At 39.4% G+C, this 21302-nt stretch overlaps 1 protein-coding gene across 1 annotated transcript in view; it reads right to left on the bottom strand.

The window, feature by feature from the left end:
• Window positions 1-21038, bottom strand: part of ACTN3 (actinin alpha 3) — a 110231-nt gene extending 89193 nt beyond the window's left edge. The window contains exon 1 of the mRNA XM_077457015.1: window positions 20696-21038. Coding sequence (XP_077313141.1) covers window positions 20696-20821 — 126 coding nt within the window. The 5' untranslated portion in view covers window positions 20822-21038. The remainder of the gene's footprint in view (window positions 1-20695) is intronic.
• Between the last annotated feature and the right edge of the window lie 264 nt (window positions 21039-21302).

Below are 21302 nucleotides of genomic sequence, written 5' to 3' on the forward strand. Positions count from 1 at the left end.
TGTTTTTTTTAGCTCTTTAGCTCCAACCTTTGGGCTCCTTCTGCTAATTTCCTGTTAGTAAATGTTTGATGAGTGTTGATTCGTGCTTTTCATTTCACGCTTTTCACTTAGCACTTTTCAGTTTGCGCTTTTCAGTTTGTTTCTGAATGCCCGTTCGTCAACCAGACATGTTGCAGAATCGGAGGAGATAATGTGTCATTTATTATTGCCTTGGAGTTATTGCTTTGACCCAAGTCCAGTCCAGGAACAGGAGGAGGAGTTCTTGGACCAAAAATTGGTTGCTTTATTAATCGTGACCAATTATGTCATATGCCTTTGCTGCGGGAGCTCCAGGAGAATAATCTAGATGATTTTCGGAATTATCTCTGGATGACGGACACCTGCTTTCACCAACTTTTGACATTGTTGACCCTCTATATTAAGAAGCAGGACACAAGCATGAGGCTTTTATTTTATTTTTTGGTTGAATAATAACGATTTGATTTGTTATATTTTTTATATTTTTGGATGCATAGAATGCACTTTTTGGTTAAGTTCTATTGGCAGACAGCATGTTTAATTATATTTAAAAAAATACAATGTAAAATTGACAAGGGACACCAACAACATAGTTGTATCTTTGATCTTAAAAACTATGGGATAATGGTGTTTGGTAACTTGCCCAAAAAAAAAAGCACCATAATAATATTATTCTTGATAGCACAAGAAAAAAAAACCTTTGAAAATTTGTTTGCAACAAACCCATCAGTATTACCAGCAAAGCAGCTTCATTATTATTACATTAAAGAAGAGAATGTGTGCTGACCGCTTCTGGCTCATCCTTGCTTCAGAGCATGCTTGTTTGTACTTTGGACTTTTGTCTGACGGACTTGTGTACACACGCTCGGAAAATCCAACAACAGATATTTGTCTGCGGAAAATTTAAATGCCTGCCATCCAACATTTGTCCGCGGAAAATCCATATATTCTTTTGAAATGTATAGGCGTGCATTAAAAGATATGTTATTGTTTTGTTACACAATTGTTTGCCTTCCTCTGGATAAACTGTGGTGGATAAACTGTGGTGGTACAGGATTGTATATATGGAGGTTTTCTATGTATGTGTCTGTGTTTTTTTTTTTCTTTTTCTATGTTGGCTGAACTAGATGGACTTTTTTCAACCAGATTCATTGACTATAATAATGTGAATAGTCACAACCATAGTCGTTTGAACCATTGCTGTTTTGGGCTGCCTCACAAACAAGACAAAATGGGACAGGCAAGCTTCAGCACAATCAGAAATTAACAAAGCATTGCCTGGCATTTAGCCTTATCTGTAGGGTTTTTGAAACTGCTGTTGCAGCTATGTGGAGTCACTTCTACATGATTGTATTTTACTTTTTAAAAGAGAAGTGTGGGATTAAAGACATCAGCTGACAGTTGATGTCAGTTGACAGTTCAATCTGGGCCACAGGAGTGCATACATTTTTTTTTTTTTAGAGACAAAGTTAGTGTTTTTTTAAGTGGTTGTAAACCCTTAAATATAGCCAGTGAAGTGACTGGCTTCAGGTCATACGAAGAGATGAAACAAATCTTTCTACATAAGTTTTACCTGTTTATCTGCGGCACTCTCTCCTCTACAGCGGTTAAAAGTTCAGAATTTATAAAGCTTGTCTGAGCTGTCAGAAAAAATGGGTTTGAGAGCTGAAATGACACACTGCAGAGCTCAATGAGGAGAGCTCTGAAAGTGGATTGGAGGGAATAGACACACCTCCCTCACACAGCACAAAGGAACAAAGCTGAGGCTGTTAATCAGCTGAATCTCCCACCCTGTCACCTTTTTTCTCTTGGTGTCAGGAAAACTTGTCAGAAGAACTTGACTTATGCTGATAGCAGAGGGACAAAGCAGCTTTTAATTGAGATAAGTACACACTATAGAAGGACATACTTGGTTCATATTGCATGTCTTGAGTTTAACAACCACTTTAAGGTAGCAGTAAAAAAACAAATACCTTTTACTTCATATTATAGCTTTTAATTGTATGCGCGAACCTCCACATTCACCAACATTGATTAGAATGAAGCATGCAATGAGATCTGTATAAAAGAAGGATGAATGGAAAATAGCATTCAAAACATGAGATAATACTAGGAGTAATTTATCCCCAAATAATATGCCAGATGTTTTCCAATACAGTGTAAAAGATGAATTTTACTATATGGTTTGTATCCTTTTAAACAGGATCTCAGCAAACATGGAAAGATTTTATTCCACAAACTTTGTGACATTGGCATGGGTGTAATGTTAGAGAATTTTTTTTTTTTTTTCAAAGGGCTTAAGTGCTTTTCTGGGATGCGGTGCAAGGTGTACAAATGAATCTCGAGAAGGGCAAGGTAACTGCAACCAGCCTCAAACTCCAGCCATAAAGGACGTTTCTTTGTTTCAACCATAACAATCAGCAATTAGTTACTGCAGAAGCTATATTTAAAAGGGGATCAAAGTCTTTACCAAGTAACTATAGACCTGTTAGTTTAACTTCTATAGTTGGGAAGATACTGGAAAGGCCACATAGATAAGTACTTGCAGGGAAAAAAATGCAAGCAACAAACAGCATGGATTCATTACAGACAAGTAAAACCTTAGACAAAGGAATGGCTGTGGACATAATATACTTGGAATTTTCAAAAACGACACAGTTCCCCACACATGGCTAATGTGTAAGGTTAAGTCTACACGCCTGGAAAAATCAGTTTGTAAATGGATAGAAATCTGTATTCTGTATTCAGAGAATAGTGGTTAATGATTCATACTCTAAATGGTCTAAGGTGATGAGTAGTGTACCCCAAGGTTCAGTGTTGGGACCCTTACTTTTTAATATATTTATAAATGATATAGGGTCTGGGATTAAAAGTACAATTTCAGTCTTTGCAGATGACTCCACTCTGTGTAGTGGAATAACATTCTTACAGGATGTCTCCAACTTACAAGCCAACCTCAATGCAATTTAACAGCTATGTGGAAAATTAAGTGTAATGTTGATAAATGTAAAGTTAGGCACTTGGGGGCTAAGAATATGCATGCATCATACATATTAGTGGGAGTGAATCTGGTGGAATTAATGGTGAATGATCTGGGTGTTCTGGTAGAGCGTAAGCTTAATAATAACAAAGAATGCCAAGCTCCAGTTTCCAAAGCAAGCAAAATCCCTTATTTTATTGTGAGGAATAGACTCCAGAGAGAGCAATATAATTTTGTCCCTGTACAAATCATTAGTAAGACCTCATCTGAAATATGCAGTTCAATTTGGGGCACCAGTTCACAAAAAAGATATATGGTGAGACTGGAGAAAGTGCAGAGAAGACCAACCAAACTAATAAGAGCCATGGAGGAGCTCAACTATGAGGAAAGATTAGAGGAATTGAATTCCTCTTGAGAAGAGGAGATTAAAGGGGGATATAATAAACATGTATAAACAAATAAGTGATCCATAAAGTGAACACTGTGTTGATTTATTCACTTTAAGGTCATCACAAAGGACAAGGGGGCACTCTTTATGTCTGGAGGAATGGAGATTTAATCTCCAAATAGGATAAGGCTTCATTACAGTAAGAGCTGTGAAAATGTAGAAGAGACTCCCTTAAGAGCTGTTTGTGGCCAGCTCAGTAGATTTCTTCAAAAAGGCTTGGATTCTTTCCTAAATGTACATAACTAGATACTAATATTTATAGGTAAAGTTGATCCAGGGAATATCGGATTTCCTCTTGGGGGATCAGGAAGGCATTTTTTCTGTTAGAGCAAATTGGGTTATGCTTTGCTGTTTTTTTTTTTTCCTCTGTATCAACTGTGGATATAGGATTGTGGATATAGGATTGTAATTTTGCTTCCCTTTATCGGTTGAACATAGATAGGCTTGTGCCTTTTTTCAACCAGACAAACTATGTAACTAAATGCAACTATGTAGCTGTAGCCACTGGAGTCAATGCCAGCATATGAGAGGCTGAGATTGGCATTTTCTAATAACCTAATCAAACATAATTTAGGTAGCTCCCTTGAATTCTGAAGGTATGCACATTAGCCATAAAGGTGTGTGTGTGTGTGTGTGTGTGTGTGTGTGTGTGTGTATTGGGGGTTCTCATAGTAAAGTACCCCCCTAGCACAACTGGTGACTTCACTAGAAAAATTGATTTGCTTGAAATTATACTTGCCTTCCAGGGGTGGAGTCACCTTTGGCGATGTCTACCCCTTGTTAGTTATCTAAACAGGCCATATAAAGACATTTTTAATCAGTTCAAAAATTGCCTGATGAGCCCTGTAATTATATTTTAATGTTGATCACCCAGTAGGGGGGTGCCTTATCTCCTTCCTAGATTTTGATCTTAGTTCCATGTTTAAGAAAGTACAGGTGCCAACTCAAATTCCTATTGTTCATCTCTTGTAGTATTTTGGGCTAATGTAAAACAGGATATCTAGGATTTTGCCATGATCATACAATGTGCATCGAGAATAATGTCCTCAACAAAACCTTCCAATGGATATTGTACATGATTGAACACCATACAATGGCTGAAAGGTGATAGGCTGAAGAGAAATAAAATAATACATCCTGTAATTGGCACAGAAATGGGATGTTAGCTACATCCTCTGTTCAAATTGATGCAGCAAGAGAGGTTGAGAAGTCAATCATTTTTGTCAATGCAGAGAGAAAACCCTTCAGAAGTACAGAATGCACCATTTTCAGGAAGTGATCCAGTAAAAATTTTAGCTGTAGTTTGGCTTTATTTGTAAAGTCAAATCAATTTACATCTGGTAACAAACAAAACTACCCAGCAAAAGTGGTAGTTAGAGGGTTGAGGCAAACCATTAACACTGACAGGAGTGTTTTCAATTGCTAGTTCTTATTCATTTATGTAAAACCTTTTTCCCATGGGGAGAAAAAAGCTATTTGGTAGTGCATCTAACACTGTCCTTTCCCTGCTGCTGTCCAAAGAAGTTTCAGTTGCTCCTCCATCTATAGCAGAGGCATCTTTAGGCTCCATGCACACCTGCTCCTAGAAGTCAAAAACACTACTAGAGTAAAATAGTGTGCATGAACACATAGAATAACATTATTTGCTTCTAGAAGCAGAAAAAAATGCTCAAAAGCAGCTGCTAGGAGTGTTTGTTTAAGCTTGCGTGCATGGAGCCTAAGACAGGAAGTGTGTTACTGGTCATATCACCAGATGGGGGGGGGGGGGGGGGTTTATATCACTTTAAGTTAATCAAACCCAAAATCTTTGAGGGCAAAGTTAGCTATTTGGAGGACTGGGAAAGCTACAAGCCAAAAAACATGACTGAGTTTCAGGAAGAGCTCTATGTCCATCAGTTAGATAAATTTCCTCAACCAATGCTTTACTAACAAGCTGGGGGCCAACTTCATGAGGTAGAGTAGAGATAGGGTTCTGTTAAGCAGCAATCACCCATCTGTATTTTTCTTATCCTGCTGTTACCTTATCATATGTTTGTATTTGATACTCCTGGATGTGTCAGATACCTTGTCCCCCATGCCACAGACTGTAGTTTGCCTGGCCCCTACATCGCTAGTGTGACATAGAGGCCGATCGGAGGAACCACAGCAAGTGGGAGGAAGATAGTGTCCGAAGATATGCAGCACAGTAAAGTTTTAAGATGCTGGAAAGGTAAGTGTTCTGCCTCCAGCAGGATATCTATTAGTTGTTTGCCTGCAATATCAGATTTGACCACAAGACAAGCCTGGTGGTAAATTTACAGTTTTGCAGAAATTAGAAAACTGTTCACCTTGATAAAAACTTACCATCATTCTTCAGTCCAAGGAAAGGAAGCAAATGGATCATGGGAGTTCAGACTCTATCTTGGACACTGAAAGAAGGAACCAGTACTTGTTGGACTAAAACTTGCATCCGCATGCATCCCCCACACAGAATCGCTGGTGGGAATTACTTATCGCCATCAACAGCCAAGCTTGTTCATTGTATTTCTGTATATTTCATATATTTCTTATTTGCATCTGTATTTGTTTTTTCTTATTAGTTTCACCCATCCTGTTTTGTTAATAAAGCTTCAGTCTGGCTTATTGCAGAATAGGAGGGTTTAGTTGCATGTCGCGCTAGACACAGAGTAACGTGTAGTGGGGATAGAACAGTATGTATTTATCTCCTTCTTTTGCAGGCTACTGTAGGTTAATTTTGAGCAGCCAGCATCAGTGTCACTTTAAGTAAATTTTGGTTTATCCACTGTTCACCATTTTTATTTATGTATGAAAGATTCAATATTATTTTTTACACCAATAGCAAAACTATAAAGCATTTACAGGGAGGGTTTCCTGTGCTTAATTAAAAAGAAAGCATGCAGAATAAACAAGCAACAAAATCTTTTAAATTAATATGTTCCACCTTCTAAAGCCAGACTGCAGAAATATTGGGGTGCCTTGGAACGGCTCTGCAGCTTACACATTAATTAGCAAATTTGTGCTAATTAACCCCTATTTTTAATGCAAACTGTTAGGCAGGTTAATTCGGTTGATAACCAGACTGGTTGGCGAGTTGAGCTGGGAATTTTCTTTGGTTTTGTTTTGCATGCATTGCCCTTCATGTGCTCCTTGCTGTGAAGGCCAGCTATAGGTAGGGGCAGGGGCCATTTGTTTGTTACTGAGATAACTATATCTACCTGGCAAATATTTGGGATACAAAATCGGTGCCATGATTACATCTGTGACAAGTTTTCACACCTCAGCTATGTGACCTTTCACACCCCTTCCAATGGATCTTAACAGGACAGAATGACAAGCTATATTTCACATGCTTGTGTCAATTAAAGGATATGGGAATACCTCAGGCTAATGATAGTTGTGTTAGTGGTCAGCTCCTAACAATAGACCTAACAATAGTAGTATACTGATTAACGTTCAGAAGCTCTGCTTTCTACATGAAGTCAGTAGTGTTGAGTGCCAGCAATTCTCATTTATTTAGTGATTCTCTCTGATCGATTTTCTAGACTGTGTAATTAAGCGCTTTTTTCACTTAGTTATCCCTCTTCACCATTCAGAACTCGGATATAAATGGAGAGTTTTATAGAGCATGATATGTTTATTTCAACGGGTGATTTAGCATACTATCCATGCATAACACTGATATGTTTGTTTTGAAATACAACCTGTTTATTATGCACAAACACTCACAGTAGTAAAATGAGAAACAATGTCATAGTTAGGGTTCATGTGCTGGAACCTTCTTTCACCTGCATAAATTAAAGTAGATGTTAACCATCACCACCTAGTGTTGTCAGTTTGAGATTTTTCCACACATTTTTACTGAAATGCATAGTGCTATGCAGTTTCTGAGCAGCTGGGATTGTAGAAAAGGTTCAGGGACCTTTTCTCTGCATTTACCGCAGGTATCGCAGCCCATTAAAATAGGCCTCCCTTGTTTTTTCTCTAGACATAGATTGCTGCACAGACCTTGTTGATGATTTATGAGGATAGCAGCTGCCCCTGGTGAACCTCATCCTATCAGTAAACAGTGAATATATGATAGAGTACATTTCTTTTCTCTGAATCATCTAGAAGTATCTATCTGTAGATTGTCAACACTTAATATTTCTGAAGGTGAATTTGTGGTAATTTTTATGACAATGTAAAGTCCTGTAAAGACATATTTCACCTTTAAAAAAAACTGCCTAGACAGGTAAGGGGCACCTGTAGATAAAAAACTGTGCAGCATTGACAAAAGTTGAATAAAACAATTGCTATAGGTGTAGGCCATTTAATTACCCCCCAGAGCCTGACTGAAAATCCCCAGAGATTTCATCATCCCAGACTGCCTTGTTACTACTATGTTGCTAAGAGTTTCCTATCTCCTACTGTTCACCCCTATCATCACAGAATCAACCTCTCAAACGCTGAGCTCAGATCTACTGAGTCAGAAGAGTGAAAGAAGCACATGTTTGAATCAGAGAAAGAGCTGGTGTTTTACTTGACAAAAGATATGTAATTCTGTTTATTGAATCTTAACCCCTTCACACCGACAGTAAACAAATATGTGGCCTCTCGGCGAGTGGGACTTGGTGCCGAGCGGTTGCATATTTGCTTAATGATTGCAAGCAGCTTTCCAATCATGTAACTGCCTGTCACGGTGGTCATATGATCATAAACCCCGCCTCCCGGCATCTGAAACCCCTTTAAGGGCTGGGAGGCACCAATGCAAAGGGGTTAGGATTTTACACATTCCTGCCTCAAATAAGAATATAGTTCCACTATTTCCTGGGTCACTTGCCTAGACACTGGGTATGGGTGATAATGCTAAATCATTGTTCAGTGAGGAGGGTAGTAGCAAAGAGGAGACACGGGAAGATGAAAAGATATCCAAGAAAATAGTATTGTCACCTGCTTAGATAAACAGTGGAGCATGGGCTTTGGATCACAAAGACTGGCTGGACATGATAACAAAACATTTGGCAGATATCATACATGGCATCCTGTGTATGTAACCCTATTCAATATTGCTGAGTAGTACCCAATAATCATCTTAAGGATCCTGTTGCTTGGGCTGGATGAAAATCAGTGATTATCTAAATGGTTGCTGTCAGGCAAATAGATTGGAGAAGGGGGGTAAGGAGCAGTCTCAGGAGAACACACAGTGGTTATTATTAGCGGCTATAGCCACCGGCAATAATTGCATGAAAAATACAGCAGGCCGGTTGTACAATGAATCAACTTAGGTACAATGAGCCTGCCCATACATGGTTCGAATCTCGGCCAGTCCCTGCTGGACGGGCCAAGATTCGAACCGTCTATGGTCGACATTAGTCATTAGCCCCAAAGAGCAATATGGTTCTGATTTCTATAGCAATCTATCAGAAATCACCTTTAAGTTGTTTAGTGAATTTAGATTAACAAAAGCAATAAATGTCACCCAATTTCTATTGTTCACTTGAGATAAGGTGGGAACTACTACATGCAAATACGGTATATACTCATTCTATAGGGATGTGCCATAGGACTCGCCCATCTGTACATGTAATTCTGTATTGAATTCCATTCGCTTAGGTTTTTGCTTTTGATCATTTATATTGTTTTCCTCTGGGTTACATTCAGGTATATCGAGAAGAATAAAGTTTTATGGGTTAGTTTACTAATGGCAAATTGTTTGGTTTGCAAGAATTTTCATTTTGCAAGGAAATTTGCATTTTTTTCCTTCCATTTTTTGCAAATTGAATCCTCACTGTATTTACCGAACCCAGGGGGAAAATTCTCTTGTAAAATAAACAGCCTTTTTCCTATTGGTAATTTAACCCTAAAGAGTGGAAAACATTTATGAATCCATACACTTTACAAATATAAGTATCAACTTAAAGGTTTAATGCACATTACATAAAAAGCCAGATAAAAAATAGGATATTATTATTATTACTACAGATTTTTAGAATTTATTCAAGATCATTTACATTTACCAGAGCATTAGTCAGGTATTCGTGCAATCCAGCCAAAATGTTTTGTTTTGGACTGGGCAGGGAAAGGTTAGAGCTGGTGTGAGCTATTTTTATAGTAATGAATGTCCCCAATTGAGAGATTTATCCTCATTTCCTATCAGGACAGGAAAAGATGGGACAGTATAAGGTTATAGTAATAGGGAGACATTTAGGATCATATTTATAAAATGGTAAATGTGACTTTCACAAGACAATTACTGGTGGAAAATCAATCACTGTCAATTAAAATATATGCATCAGGAAGATTCATCTGGATTAAATGTTTGGTGTATGTCAGATTCACTGCTTTATAAACATACCCAAAACTATCTAAAGCCAAAATCTTTTTTTTTTGGATAGGAATGGGTTAGAAACTCTGTTAGGTTTTAATGCTGTCTGTGTCCTGCTGGTAAGTTTCAACTCTCTCTAGTAACAGTTGCTACTAGAACTAAAATTGTGGGAAAATCCACGGTTGTTAGCAGACAGCAGAACAGTAATAAAGGGGAAGTCTCCAAATGGGGAAACTTACTGTGGTGACAACTGTCTAAAAGAAAATTTCCTCCACTTTAGAGATTTTTTTTCACTTCCTGTTGTGTTTACAGGAAAGGAGATAAAGTGAAATTTCCCCAATGAGATGCAGACAGCAACAAAACTGACATGGGTTTTAACCCTTACTTATACTATCCACAACTACAAAAAAAATGGATTTTTGACTTACCGTAAAATCTTTTTCTTGGAGTTCATTAAAGAATATAGGGTCAGAAGGAATTCTGAGACAACTTGGGCATACTGCTGCCTACAAGAGAATTCCAACCACTCTCTTTATGCTACCGTTTTGTGCAAAAGCAGTAGTAGGAGTATTCAAAAGACAAAGGATGGTACCTATGCCCCTAATGAACTCCAAGAAAAGGATTTTACAGTAGGTCGAAACATCTGTTTTGGTTCTCATTCACTAAGGGTCAGAAGAAATTCTAAGAACAGGCCCATAAACTAAAAGGTAAGCTGGGGGCTAGCTGCAGCTCAAAAAGCCAAATGAAGGACCCTACATCCAAAACTAGTATCAGATGGTTACAACCTTATAAATCTGGGGAAGAGAGACCTGATGCTGAAAAGCCCATCAGGTACCTAGGGGAGTGTACCTTGCTACAAAATAGTGAAACCTTGTCTTTAAGCCTATAGGCTTGAATGGTGAGCTACCCAAGCCATCTAGAAATAGTGTCAGAAGAGAAGAGGCAGTCTGTTACTTATTGGGACCCCTAGGAATGATATTGATTGAGTCACTCAGCTTGAGGAAAATGTGGCTGATAGACAAACAGCTTGTATCACATCCAAACAATGGAAGAAAAATTCCTTGGAATTAACTGGAGCAGGATGGAGAGATTGAAGTATAATGTCCTGGTTGAAGCGGAGTTCTAGGCATTTTATGTTTATTAAAAGTCAGTAGCTATAAAAAGTGTAGTTGCTGACTTTTAATAAACAGACACTTACCTGTTCCGTGATGCGGCCGAATGGAGCGTTGCTACTCTCCCCCTCCTCTCCGTCGGTGCCTCCATTGCCACTCTGGGCATCTGGCCGTGACAGCTTTCGGCTTCACGGCCGGGCACGCACGGCGCATGCGTGAGCCTAACTGCGCTCCCGGAGTGGACAGGCGATCTCCTGGGACCTGTCACGTGTCCCAGGATATCACCTAGAGAGAGGGGCCGCCTAAGGCGAAAAGAGGAGTCGCCTTGGCGGTCCCTGGGCAGAAGGAGGAAGTGGGACAGGAAGTTCCCCTCCTAACGAAGCCCCCACTCCATCCCCCCAAAAAAATTACATGCCAAATGTGGCATGTAAGGGGGCGAGGAGTGCTTAAAGCGGAAGTCCCATTTTTGGGTGGAACTCCGCTTTAAGATAAAAGGAGAAAACCACCATAGGAAAAAAAAGCAGCCACAGGCCTCAGAACAACTTTATCTTTATGTAAAACAAAAAATGGATCTCCACAATAGACTTAGAAACTCCCCTAGCAAGGGTGATTGAATAAAAAAAGGCAACCTTGTGGGTAAGTGTTGACATCCAACCTCCTGCAGTGAGCTTGTTTGCACCTCCTTTTTCCCCTTACACTCTAAGCGATCCTTGGCAACGACATCAGCCACCCTAATTTAGTGACACCTTGTTCGTCCCCTTATCTAAAACCTTGCCAGTTTTTCTTTTACTGGCTGTTGTAATACCAGTGACTTGTTTGTTATAACGTTTACATAGATTTAGAAATAGCGGTTGTAGTCCCAGAGACAGCCCACTGCGCCTCCCATTTGATCCCCAAGTACCCGAAATAATTGATCGGATACTCTTTGGACCTAAAGTATACATTGGCTGGTGATTTTTCGCCACCCCCTGGATACCCACTCCACATAGGAGCCACCCTTCTTTTTTTTCTTTTTTTTCAACCAGAGCTTCTCTGATTCTATTATCAGATACTACTTCCACTCTCCAATTCCTACCTGTTACTACCCACAATCCTCTTTCCTCGCTTACTATTGTTTCATACTATGCCCCCAATAAAAATCCACTATCATTCCTTTCCCACTTGTTCTCTGTAGTGGAATCTCATAAACATGGTACCCTCATGATCTGTGGTGACTCTAATCAAGTAATATATCTGATCTTGGATAAATCCCAGACCCTCATAAATGTCCAGCGTCTCTCCTACCAACAACTCCTCAACCAACACTCCCTCCTCGATTCATGGTGTGAACAAAATCCTACAAGGAAACAATACACGCATCACTCTCATCCCCACAAACAGTTCTTTCGGATAGACCACCTCCCTTTAAGCACTGTTACCTCACCCTTATACTTGATTCTTTAATCATACCATGTTCATGTTCAGACCATAATGCTGTCATGATGACTTTCTCCTCACTGGTCCCAAGACCTAATTTCTGTACCTGGTATATCAGTGACAGCCTATTCACCAATCCAAAATATAGAAAAGATATAGAAAACGCTATACAGGACTATCTTACAAACAACAGACCCACGGATACAGATCCCCTGATACTATGGGAAGCCCTCAAAGCATCTATCAGAGGGGTTTGCATGAGCCAAGCATCATACCAACATAAACTAAAGAGACAACTTCATAAGCAACTAGACAAAGCTTTCTACACCGCTTCAGAGAATTTTCAAAATATACCCTCTCCATCAAACAAATCTATGATAAAGCACGATTAGAACTTAATTTATTTTTGACGGACTCCGCTGAAAAAATTCTCAGAAAATCCTCACACACTTTCTATATGAAAGCAAAAAAGTTTAACACATTATTAGCCTTAACCCTACGTAAAGTAGACTATACCTCCAAACCAATTCGACTTCAACTTACCAAAGACACCTATTCCAGTAGTCCAAAAAAAATTCACCATGTGTTCCGCAGAGGACTTGCTGACCTATATCTGGATACTCATAAATTTGACCAAACACACTTTGATACCCTTCTATCCTCTATTCAACGCCCCTCCCTCTCTGTTGTTAAAAAAGAAACCCATCTCAGATTCAGTCTGCACAGCTATAAAATCATTAAAACCACACAAACACCCGGGCCCTGATGACTTTTCAGCAACCTACTATAAACACTTTGCTACCCTACTGCCCCCCTAATGGTTGAAGCCTTAAACTCCCTCCTCTCAAACCATTCCTTTCATACTGAATCCCTCTTAGCATCTATCGCCATGATTCCTAAACCTAATACTGATGACTCATCCTGGTCCAACTACAGACCAATTTATATACTCAATTTAGACATCAAGATACTGTATTAGCTAAAATTCTTTCTAACCGACTAAACCCAATTATAGGATCTCTGATACATAAAGATCAGACTGGGTTTATTCCTTCCAGACCGGCGGGTGACAACATCCGTCATGCTACCCTCTTAGCCCATACACCACGAACTCGCCGCATCTCTGCCTGCTTCCTCTCCATTGACATATGAAAGGCATTTAATTCCCTTTCTTGGCCTTACCTCAACTCAATCTTAGGCTGGTGGGGTTTTGTAACACATTTCCTACGTTGGATCTCTTCCTTGTATCAAAACCCAAAACATATGTTTCCTACTTTGGATACCGTTCCGACCCCTTCATCATTGAACAAGCAACCAGGCAGGGATGCCCTCTTTCCCCTGTTCTTTTTGCTTGTTCTCCCTGTGCCTGTGTGGGTTTCCTCTGGGTACTCCAGTTTCCTCCCACACTCCAAAGACATGCAGGTAGGTTAATTAGCTTCTGTCCAAAATTTGGCCCTAGTATATGGGGACCTTGGATTGTGGGCTCCTTGAGGGTAGGGACCAATGTGAGTGTGCAATGTACAGGGATAGGGACAATTGTAGACACTCACTCATGTTGGACTGGTGTCTTTATTCAACCTTACTAACTATGTAACTATAAATTATGCATGTTTGCAGACGATATCCTCATATTCCTCACTTCACCCCTAATATCTGCTCCAACCCTCATTGACACCCTAATCAAATTTGGATTAATATCCATTCTCAAAACAAATCCTCATAAATCGAAAGCCTTAAACATTTCAATACTGCCTGATTTACAGACACAATTACAGGAATCCTTCCCATTTACTTGGTCCACAACACAAATTACATATTTGGGAATCACATTTACAAAGAATCCAGCAAATCTATATTCAGCAAATTACCCACCTATGCTATTTCGACTCACCACTCTAATGAAGAACTGGTCTTCCCTAAAATCATCATGGATGGGTAGAATCACAGTAATCAAGATGTCTATATTACCTAAGATCTTTTTAGAGTACTCCCGATACGGGTCATATATTTCCTACAAACTTTACAGCAAATAACTTCCCAATTAATTTGGGGAAAACTTAAACCACAGTTTCCACAACCTACTCTGTATGTACCCCGCATCCGCTGTGGGTTAAGCGTTCCCAACTTCTCCAAATATTATTATGCTGCTCAACAAGCACAACTACCCAAATACCATGCCACTAAATAAATTTCACTTTGGGTGGCGATCGAATCAGTTGACTGTGACCCTCTCTCCACAGCAAATCTTCTATGGCTTTCACCAGCACAACACCGAAAAATTATGAACCCCATCACAAAACATAGCCTCTCAATTTAGGACAGACTAGGAACTCGTTTTGGTCTACAATCTCAACAAAATCCCCTCCTCTCCTTCCTTAACAACCCTTCCTTCTACCCAGCTTGGACATCTCAATCCTCCTTCACCACATGGTCACATGCAGAACTAATGCGTGCACATCATTTTTACATATCCGCTACTATCACACCTTTCCCTACTCTTCGTGAAACACATGATCTACTGCATAAAGAAACTTTTCTATATCTACAAATAAAACATGTTTTTAGCCCAAAATGTTCCCCCAGATTCACCTACCCCAAGTTTCACAACCTTTGAGCTATCTTGCAAATCCGACCCTCACAGGTGTGGACTCATCTTGGATCTGTATGCCCAACTACTATCACACACAACCTCTTCAACCCCCATTTTACACTACCAGATGGGAAACTGATCTAAACCTCCAACCAGATACACTAAATTGGAGTCAAATCTGGCAGGCTACGAAATTAGCCACACCAAACATAGCAGCCTTAGAGACTAACTACAAGGTACTTACCAGATGGTACCTAGTCCTTGCTGCGATATAAAAATTCCTTCCCCAATACCCTCCTAACTGCTTCAAAGGCTGTACCAACCTGGGTACGCATCTACATATCTGGTGGGATTGCCCCACAGTCCGTGCCTTTTGGTCAGAAATATTTAACATTCTCTCTACTATGTTCCAACTTCCAAGCCACTTTATTGCCTGACCCAAGCGCCAATTCAAACTCCTACTCTTAGTAACCACAGCAGCAAAGCAAGCCATTGCAAAAGCCTGAAAATCAACCACATTATGCACAGTATAAGTTAAACATCGACAAACACAGGTAATGATTCACACCAAAACAGAGGCTATATTACTAGACAAATTATCCAAGTTTGAACTATTATGGCTCCCATGGATCAAACACCACCTACCACCTGGCCTTGATTATTCACTTCTATTATCCTGATGACACATTCCATCCCACATACCACAACTCATGCACCATATTAGATTTGGTGAACTACAGTCCCCCTCTGGAGAAACCCTCCTTCCTACAACTTTTATACCAACCCTCCTTTCCCCACCCCTCCCCCTTTTTATTTTAGTTGTCTAAATTTACGCCTATTTTTTATTGCCTATCGGTTCCCCTATATATTACAACTTAAGACAACAGGCCATTCACGCATTACTCAACTATATACCTATGATATGTTTATTGCCTCTCCTTTCAGGTAAATCAAGCCACATGGTTGGATCTTGGCCCTGGACTAAAAATATACTTCCCCTTACTATCCCACTGATAACTATTCTTTCAATTTTAGAATTTTGAGTTTTGAATTTGCATTACATAGTTTAGGTCTTTTATTTTCTTTTTAGTTGTGTCTTTATCTAACTCTGAAATATCTCTTGAATTCAATTTGAGTTATATATTTAATGAAAGTATAGCTATTGAGAAGCCTTGTTTTCCATACTTGTACCTCTTGTATTCTTATAAAAATTTTGTCTGATTACTTGTACTGTATTATTCTCAATAAAATATTTGAAGAGAAATATTTCTAATAGGTTCAAAAGTTTTTACTGATAGAGCCAGGTTAAGATCCCATGGAGTACAGGTAAAACTTTACAAGCAATACACTGTTCAAAGGCTGCCACAAAGAAGGCCACCATTAAGCTCAGAACTCTTATGCAAAAGCAGAGAGATCAATGATTCCTGGGCTGCAGAGTCAAACATTGGGAAAGACAGTCATGAGTTTGTTATGCAGAAAAACCTTGAGCCTTATCTAGAAAGATTCCTAGATAATCTAAGATCTGAGTTAGTTCCAGCACTGATTTCTGCAGATTCAGGATCCAACCAAACTTTTTTAGTGGCTGAACGGTCTTTTGGACAGATTTTGAATTACATGAATGCCCTATGAGTGCAGCAGGGCAAGCACAGGGGCTAGCACCATAGTAAAAATTCAAGATGCAATGGACAAACCAAAGGGAAGGGCAAGAAACTAGTAGTGTTGTGTGTCCACAGATGAGGACATGCATGTAGGCATCCTTGATGACCACAGAGGCCAAAAATGGATGGAAGGAAGCAATGACTAGCCTTATGGAGTCTATGCATAATATATGGTCTTGTGTGAACCTTTGGAACCAGAATGGGGAATATACTCCTTTGACTATGAAAGAACAGGTTGGCATAGAAACTTTAAAACCTTTTCTTTTCTAGAAAAATGGCAATGACTACTTGACGGACACAGTGGTGCCAGAGCAGCATGGAGGTCTATTAGTCTTTGCAGAGAGATTGGCAAGTCAAACAATATGAAGTGTGGCAGAGAATTAAATTCTATCTTGTAGCTCCTGGACACCACCTTCTTCACCCATGCATTGGGGATGCTTTCATGTCAGATGGTCACAAAGGCTAATAGATGTTCCTCCACTTATTAGACTTGGGAGTATCCCCTCATTGTGAGAAGGATTTGCTTGAAAGTTTGGAAGGTCTGGGAGTCCAAGGTTTGTGATGCATATGTATGGACAGAAGACTCATTCTGAATATGAGACATACAATATCCAAAAACCCATCAACAGAGTAGTGTAGGGAAACAGGCATGAATTCTAATTGTTTTAAAACTGAAGGATCAGTTGGATCGATCCAGGTGCATTAATCATATTCTTGGTTCTTACCTCAGGGTCTGGGAAATGGACATGAATGCAATGGCAGATAGCAATAAAAACAAGGACTTGGAAAGGTTTTGCAGGTTTTTGTTCACCAGGTCCTTATACACAGAGATGTTCACAATGGGCAGTGTTTTATTTAGTGTAATGGTGCATGTCCCACAGATGTAACACATAATAGCCAAGTGAGCATGTGCCTGATAGCTGTGAGCCAGAGCAGGCTGAATAATTGCAACATAGGCCTAAGGTTAGCCATACATGGTGCAAATTTCTTTGCAGGAAAAAAATTTGCCATATTCCCCCATCAACACAGACAGTGTTGACAGGGGAATCAGCAATTGTAGGGGAAGGCACCCTGCTGGGAAAAGACAGTGATTATAGCTAGCGGCTATAGCAGCTGATTGATCAATCAACTTGGTACAGTCAGACTGCCTATTAACGTTTCCCATCTTAGGTGGTTACTGCTGTATGGCCGGCCTTAGGGGTGCAGTGAAAAAATCCACTGCTCATGTACCAGACAACCACAAGTTAGAACAGTCTGGGCATGGGCAACACCTTGAAAGCTATGCAATAAAACTAACAGACGGCAATGTAACACACTGAAGAATCACAACCATGTTGCCCAGACCATATTCAATACATTGAAAAGTGTCACAACACTAATCTCCAGAACATTAACCAACAAGGAGAAGATGCAGGTGAATAATACATGCCAGGCTCTAAAAAGTGGAACAAGACCCAAAAACTTACTGTAGGTTCTGGAGAAAGCCAATGCACGACCCAGGCAAACATGTTACATTGCAGAAGTATTCGGGACAGGATAACACCAGCAGGTTTATCACAGCCCTGGACCTGTAAAGCACCCTGTGGCTTACTTACACTAGGGCAACAGGTGCCTGGAGAGCACAATAAGCAGAGCCTTGAGCCCAAAGGTTATATTACAGGAAGACCCTCTATCTTCATCATGGTGGGGTTTAGGTACAGCCAAAGGCAGCACCAAGGATCAGCCGATTGAAGAAAAAATATGTTGATAAAAATGAGAAATGTCAAATAAGGTTTTTTTGTTTTTTTTTCCTGAGAAGAAAATACATCCATTCTTATAGGATACTAGGGAGAAACTGAAGAATGATGGGAGTGGGAGGGATTATACCTGGCTGAATAACAGTTTTTTTTATTTGTCCATTTCTTCTGTAAACAGCAGTATAACCAGTTGTCTCAGAATTCCTTCTGACCCTGTGTTCCTTAAGGAGCAATAAAGAAAAAGTTTTGGCTTTAGATATACTTTAAGGCACACATATGCTGGTGCCACAATGTGCTTGTGATTTTGCATGTCACATTTACAGCAGGTCATTCCAAAATTCACATTAGCAAGGTTTGGGTTTGCTGGGGTGCCTTAATAGTTAGCGCTACCACGTGCCTGCAAAAAAGGGATGCATATTTTTTGTGCAGAGCAGGAGTGCACATGATTTTGCACATCTTCCAGCAATGCACAAATGTGAACCTAACCTAAGTTGATGTGACATGTTCGACACCCAAGAAGAATGAGTGGAGTTTGACTGGATATGGAAGTGCTAAGGATAGGCCCTTTGTCATAAGTGTTCTGGGGAATGTTTAGGTGGTTTCACCTTATAAACAGAGCTACTAAACTCTCAGTAAATTACTAGTTGAAAGTAATAGCATTCGTTTTCTTTTAGAGCACCGTGGAGCATCACACCTTGGAAAGTCTCTAATGCAAATACAGACCTCAGCCGGGAAGTCACTACTTTCACATACACTCTTCTACTGCCAGCTTCCAAACTAAAGAAAGAAAACCCCAGGTTTCACAAGGGACTGTGAAAGATAACTATGGATATATGCAGTGTCCTGGAGCAGCCCACTATTGCATTGCACAGACAATATAGTAAGATTTAAATCAGTATAGATATACTTTAAACTACTCATATATTTATACGCAGAGCAAAGTACAACAATGTTTTACTGCAAATTTGACCATGCTATAATTTTTTTTTTTGGGGGTGGGGGGTGTAGTACCTGCATATTTTTATTTTGAACCATTTGCGTGTTTTTTGAGCAATACATAACAAACATCTTGTTGCATTCTCCATAATAGAATAAGCATACAGTAGGTATGCAAACCTAGAAAAGACAATTGCAGAAATCTCACTGCAGGAGTCTCTGAGAGATGAACTTTAAATTATTTATTTAAAATTAATCTGCAGTGAATTAAAATGTCAGTTTTGGTTAGATTGATATAATACGTGTATCTGATTATTTTCTACAAAAATCAACATTCTATGAACATACTGAAAATCCAAATTCTTTGACATTTTTTAAAATTAGAATTCTATGTAGAAGTAATAACTAGCAAACTATGGAACACAGCTAACTGTATCTATCTGAAGCTTTTGCACAAAATTAACTTAAATGTAGTTGCTTTAGCTATAATTAAAAAAAAATCAGTAAGCACATATTTAATAATTAGTTATTTTCCGTAATGAACTGAAATTGGTATTTTTTAATTTTACAGCACAGCACATATGTGATATCTACTATAAGCTACAGTGCTACTTTAACATGTCCTTCAACAATAGGTAATTTGTCCTAAAAGCCCAGAAAGTACAAACAAATTACTGACTTCTGTACAAATTGTTTTTATTGAACAGGCCTGTGAAAATCTGGAAGACATAAAAGATAGACTTTTATTTCAAATGTATTTGAAATAAAAGTCTCTCTTTTGTACCATCCCAAACATTTATGACACATGCAGATAAAGTGTCCTTGCTGATGTCACCAGGGATTTGATAACGATCCTTGCCTCTATATCTGTATGTTGAAGTCATAACCCAACCATAAAGTCTCTGCTATGCCACCTGATCACCCTTCTCATACATTTCACATCGTGATGACACTTCTGCTGATAATGTCTCCAGCCTATAAGGCATTATCCCTCCCAGAGTTATTACAAGGGGCCAGCTGCTCACTAAGCCACAGATGCAGAGCTTCCTTCTCCCGACTTTCTGTCCCCTCCCTTGTAAGGATCACCTTGCAGCTCTCCAACTAACAAATGGGCTGGGCTGATAATGAAAAACAATCTGTCACTCTTGCTGAGCCCACTCCTTCCAAAAAAAGCATCAGTGGAACATCCTGAGCCAGGCTAAGGATAATTGCAATGTGTGGGGTGGGGGGAATGTATTGCAGGCACCTATTCAGCCTCCAGTTGATACAACTGTTGAACATACGGAACAGTCAGTCTGAAATATTCTTTACTGCTATGTTAGAATATAAAAGCTTTTGCTCCTGTTTGCACTCCTAATTCAATGCTTATAATGGACTTTTTTTTGCTTAGAAATGCTCAGTTTTGGCTTGGGCAGCCAAAGTAATTTTTGGAATATTTAACTTATATATTATATATTTTAAAACAGATTTATAGAAGGATAGAACGTCTTATTTTACCTTTCTTTGCTGTTTTTCCCATGCAGGGTCTAAGAGTAGGTCCCTATCCCAGTCATCTTCCTGTGCCATGTAAATTTCTTCATTGTAGGAGTTGGTATACTGCAGATGTGAATCAATGGCAGTCATCTTTGCTTTCTCCCTTTAACTTGCCTCACGTCTATGTTACTCTGCAAGTTTTCTGGGTTTGCTCTTAATGGCTCCTGCAGCCCCTGGCCAGCAGGTAATAGCTTCTTAAACCTTAATTGCAGTGGTATGTAGTTGGGAGATCTAGCCAGGAATCCCCTCTTCAAGCTTCTTGCTTCCTCCTTCCAGCCTGCTGTCCCTGGTCAAAAATGATACACGTGATCTAGTCTCCATAAGTACCATCAGCTGGGCACCATGTGGTCAGTTAACCACCCATAAATGGTGAATGGGTGGTCTAACAAAACTCCTCCTAGTCAGGCTACCCTATGAGTTCAGACTTCATAAGAGTTTGAACCAAAGTCTTTTTATAGCCTTCTAACACTTTTATGTACCCTCTCACATTTGTAATCCTAATTTTTGAAAGTCTGTGTAACCTAGTTCACTTCACAGCTGCAAGATCTTATGATCTTTCATAGCTACTGTA

This window comes from Lithobates pipiens, unplaced genomic scaffold, assembly GCF_037356315.1.
Source record: "Lithobates pipiens isolate NorthernLeopardFrog02 unplaced genomic scaffold, aLitPip1_a1.2 Scaffold_10, whole genome shotgun sequence".
In the NCBI taxonomy this organism is placed as follows: Eukaryota; Metazoa; Chordata; class Amphibia; order Anura; family Ranidae; genus Lithobates; species Lithobates pipiens.